General features: G+C 36.3%; 1 protein-coding gene across 1 annotated transcript in view; it reads left to right on the forward strand.

Moving 5' to 3' along the window:
- LOC106463981 (LIM/homeobox protein Awh-like) overlaps positions 1 to 5,443 on the forward strand; it is a 63,524-nt gene that overhangs the window by 47,663 nt on the left and 10,418 nt on the right. The window contains exon 3 of the mRNA XM_013924083.1: positions 864 to 1,081. Coding sequence (XP_013779537.1) covers positions 864 to 1,081 — 218 coding nt within the window. The remainder of the gene's footprint in view (positions 1 to 863; positions 1,082 to 5,443) is intronic.

Genomic DNA, 5,443 nt, shown 5'->3' on the forward strand with positions numbered 1-5,443 from the left:
AGTGGCACAGCGGTATGTCTGCGGACTTACAACTCTAGAATCCGGGTTTTGATACCCGTGGTAGGCAGAGAACGGATAGCCCATTGTGTAGCTTTGTGCTTAATTATAAACAAACAAATAAATCTTACATCGCTTGAATCCGAAGTCGGATCCCCCGCGGCGGACAAAGCGCGGATAATCTATTGTGTAGTTTTGTACGCTAAAAAAACAAAGAAATTTACTTTACTCATAGCTGTAGAAGTCTATAGAATCAGTTTCATAAGGTGTAAAAAAACGTTTTACCTTAAGATGAAATCACGGAATTGAGTTGGTGAAAATACAATCTACGTGTAAAACTATTAGATTAAAGTATAGATGAAAAAAGAATAAACCATTTCCGATTTAGAGAAAAGTACACGTTATGTAAAACATGTTTAGTGGTTTGTTTTCTTTTATTTTAGTTTTAGCTCGGTATGGCCAGGTGGTTAGGGCGCTCGACTCGCAATCTGAGGGTCGCGGGTTCGAATCTCCGTCCCACCAAACATGCTCGACCTTTAAGCTGTGGGGACGTTATAATGTGACGGTCAATCCCACTATTCGTTGGTAAAAGAGTAGCCCAAGAGTTGGCGGTGATGACTAACTGCCTTCCCTCTAGTCTTACACTGCTAAATTAGGGACGGCTAGTTCAGATAGCCCTCGTGCAGCTTTGCGCGAAATCCATAACAAACAAAATTTTAGTTTTATGCGAATCTCTGTCGTGCTATGAATTAAACAGGCTGAAGATGTGATATATATTATTTACTTCCTTCCAAGCTGACATTTAAAACAGTAAACGCACTAACACGTACTTTGATTGATTGAAACTATTTCTGTGCTTCGTTCAGGGTATTTGGAGCCAAGTGTTCCAAGTGTAGCAGAACAATACAGTCAACAGATTGGGTACGGCGGGCCCGTGACCAGGTTTACCATTTGGCTTGCTTCGCCTGCGACTCTTGCAAGAGACAGTTATCTACGGGAGAGGAGTTTGCCTTGTATGACAACAGGGTTCTCTGTAAAACACATTACTTAGAATTCCTTGAAGGAAACAACGGCTCAAATGACGGTGAGTGGAGTTCAGTGATCTTTTTTACTGTTACTAGAAAGTTGAAATATTTCACAAAAAGTGGAGTTCAGTGATCTTTTTTGTCGTTAATAAAAATTTTAAACATTCACAAAAAGTGGAGTTTAGTGATCTTTTTTTTGGTGTTACTAAAACTTGAAGTATTTCACAAAAAGTGGAGTTCGGTGATTTTTTTTATTGTTACTAGAAATATTAAATATTCCCCAAAAAGTGTAGTTCAGTGGCCTTTTTGGTGTTAATAGAAATTTGAAACATTCATAAAAAGCGGAGTTCAGTGATATTTTTGTTGTTACTAAACTAAAAAGATGAAATATTCACAAAAAGTGGAATTCAGTAATTTTTTTTTGGTGTTACTGAAAGTTTTTTTAAAATATTCATAAAAAAGTGGAGTTCAGTCATCCTGTTAAAAAAATCCAAATAATAATTAATTTGCAAATTACACTTCATAGATTCTTATAAAACTTCTTAGCTCTCCCACTGCCTCCCCACCCGCTGGCTCAGCGGTAACCTTATAAGCTTATAACCCTAAAGTCCATGGTTCGATTCCCTGAGGTGGACATAGCGTAGATAGACTATTGTGTTGGTTTTCACATTAACAACAACTAACCACTCAACAGGCTACCATTGAGTTAACACTGGGTCATTTGCAACGTTGTTTTGAGATAATTGAGTTTTTATAATTTATTTTAAGGTTTTTTGGATCTAATACGTCCCTAAGTGGGAAAACGATAAGCTTACGGACTAACAACGCTAAAATGTAAGGTTCGATTCCCTGCGGTGGACACAGCAGATAGCCCAATATGGCTTTGCCCTAAAACAAGCAAGCAAGGTTTAATAGATGTGCCTAGCAAAACTATGAAAAAAGTTACTGAAAATGTGGTTTCGACATTGCAATTCAAGTGACGAATATTCGTACAGATGTGTTCATGAAAGCTGTAATAGAAATTTGAACATAACTAATTCTGTATATAACACATCATATACACCAAGTTATTATTAACGATAATCGTGTCGAATGTGTCCCGAGTTTATTCGTTATGTTTTGTTAGTCTCTCATATCTCATATCATGTCAATTTCTTTTAATAATACACAAAAAACAGACTATTTTTTAAAGAAAAATTGCAAAGGGACCCTGAAAGAACCTTTTTCCTACCATAAGAGAGATTTTGTTCGTGATTAAGATTTTTGTTAGCACAACAGTGTTGTTAACATTGCAGTTGTCCCTTTGAGTCATTGTAAACGTTCTAGTTGTAATTTCTTCATCAGTATTCGAAAATTTCTCGCGGTGCAACAAAATTGAAATGTTGTTGATGTTTATTTATCGCTTCATTTGGAAATACTTGTTTTGCTATGTTTAATAAATTCTGTTTAATTAATAACTGATCTAGAGTGGTAAGTTTAATGTTCAAACTTCGTTATCACTGTCTTGTTAATCCTGATATGATGATACACTGTTCAAAACCATTAAAGAATGAGAAAAGTTTTCTATATCTTAGCTATGACAAGGCAAACCCAATGTTATTAAATAATATCAAAGACACCCCCCCCCCAATTCATTGTTATTTCAAATTGTCGGTCATGTGAACTGACATGCAAATTTCAGATGTATACGAAAGTGAAGGTAACACAATGTATTCTAATTTAGGAGAACAACAGTAGGATGTTTAAAGAAGTCAAGATTGAAAGAACAACATGCTAAGACTTCAACGAAAACATCTAGACATTTCCATGACGTTGAGGGCAATAGGTCATCTAGGAGCTGGTTAAACCCGTGTCATTGCAGTGTGATTATAAGCCTCACAGAATATCAAAATGTGAACCCGCTTTCAGGCCACCAACATAGTTGGTTGGCCGGAGATCTGGACAGGGTATACCACTGTTGGCCATCCTACAAGGTAACTACTATTCGACAATATGGACTCAACATGACCGGTGGGCGTCATCTTCTTGATTGGATGAACAATTCAGAGTAGAAACTGGACGACAAGTTAGCGCGAAAACGGCAAGAAAAAAGTATTCATGAGGGTGTCTTTATGTTAAATGACCAATCGTGTTCGATTCTCTGTCCTGTTGCCACAAAATATCCAGTTTCAGTTGTGTCGAGAACATATGAATTGGTCCAAACGACCAATGTCTTCTTCACACTCCAACATTTGAAGTATAGTCGGTACTAGATCCAATCCGAATTACGAGGTGATAAGACCCAAGATGACGATGGGCACATTTTGGTCTGGGCAGGAATAAATGCCGGTAGCCACACGGCACGGTAAAAGCCATACAATATAGTAATACCGATATTAATATTGATATAATGCTTGTCAAAGTTCTAACGGCTGATAGGGCGCGACCCGGCGTTCTCAACTAGTTAGCAGCTTCCTGTAAAGAAAGAGTATCAAGCGAGCAGAACATCCAAATGAACATTTATGATATATTGGGGGAAGAGCCTGAACAGCATGTGATTTAACAAGCAGTATTGATGAACTGGAAGCAATTCTGATAGAGTAGTGACTAACATTTTTCATTGATTCACTCGTGTCTGAATTGATCATTACCCCATATAAACGTTTATAGGGCTACAAAGTAACTAAAATTACAAAAAAGAACTTGTAGCCATAGTCTCCAAGAGAGGACACTTACATATCAGTTTACGTGATCCAAGAGAGGACACTTACATGTCAGTTTACGTGATCCAAGTGAGGACACTTACATGTCAGTTTACGTGATCCAAGAGAGGGCACTTACATCTCAGTTTACGTGATAGGACACTTACATCTCAGTTTACGTGATCCAAGAGAGGACAGTTACATGTCACTTTACGTGATACAAGAGAGGGCACTTACACGTCAGTTTACGTGATCCAAGAGAGGACACTTACATGTCAGTTTACGTGATTGTTCACTTGACATTTGTTTTGCATAAACAAGAGAACTAATTGTCCCATTGACATTAACAGTAGCTGTTTCTTGTCATAGCTGGTATATAGAAAGCTGTGAAGCCCTTGAGTATTGTCTGTTTGAGTTATTTTGCTGTATCACTAACACTTGATTAGGGACATAAATAATTACAACTCTTATATATTTTCATTCCAGACTGAAAACTTGTAAACTACAACTACGTAAAAGTTCTTAGTAAATAATAAAAATAACTCAAAGTTCCTAGGTAAACTACAACTACGTAAAAGTTCTTAATAAATAATAAAAATAACTCAAAGTTCCTAGACCACAACTATGCACCAGTTCTTACGGTTTTAAATAAATATCAACAATCTCTTAAATAGTACTACACACAGGTTTTAACAAAATAATAAAAATAATTCAAAGTCCTAAAATGCTACTTTTGAACAGTCTTAGCGAAACAAACGAATCCACCAAAACAACTATAATAACAGTTTAGAAGTTGGCGCTAATTTCGGTGTTTCTTTCAAACTAATACAAGGAGTTAATTTCATTGTTTATTTAAAACTAGTGTTTTTTTTTGTTGTTTGTTTTTAAAGATATAGACGCAGTTTTGTCTCCTGGACTCTTTTTGTTGTTGTTGTTGTTGTTCACTTCGTTGAGACCAGTATTCAATGGCACCTTAAGTCTTTAGAGTCACTGTGAATGTTTTACATTTCTACACTCTATATGCTCGTGTCCATTATCACACAAGAATTACCATTATTCTAAACATATATGATATATTGTGTGAATGTTTTACGTTTCTGCACTCTATATGCTCGTGTCCATTATCACACAAGAATTACCATTACTCTAAACATATATGATATATTGTGTGAATGTTTTACATTTCTACACTCTATATGCTCGTGTCCATTATCACACAAGAATTACCGTTACTTTAAACATATATGATATATTGTGTGACTGTTTTACATTTCTGCACTCTATATGCTCGTGTCCATTATTACACAAGAATTACCATTACTCTAAACACATATGATATATTGTGTGAATGTTTTACATTTCTACACTCTATATGCTCGTGTCCATTATCACACAAGAATTACCATTACTCTAAACATATATGATATATTGCCATACTCATACATACTGTTGGTGTGAACGTGCTTTATAGTCACTAAGAAACAAAGTGTCCTTAGCCACTAACCAGTTCTTCACATTATAAGGCCACACAATAGCAGATATAATAAATAAACTTAGTATTCCGAAAACTGTTTAATATGTTTGATACTTTTCACTATGATTTAGGTCCAGCTTATCTATCTTTGGTTAACTTGTGTTCAGGGTTACTCACGAGGAGCCCCCCCCCCCCAGTGGTACAGCGGTATGTCTGCGGACTTACAACGCTAGAAACCGGGTTTCGATACCCGTGGTGGGCAGAGA

The sequence above is a fragment of the Limulus polyphemus genome, unplaced genomic scaffold (genome assembly GCF_000517525.1).
Source record: "Limulus polyphemus unplaced genomic scaffold, Limulus_polyphemus-2.1.2 Scaffold1534, whole genome shotgun sequence".
NCBI lineage: Eukaryota > Metazoa > Arthropoda > Merostomata > Xiphosura > Limulidae > Limulus > Limulus polyphemus.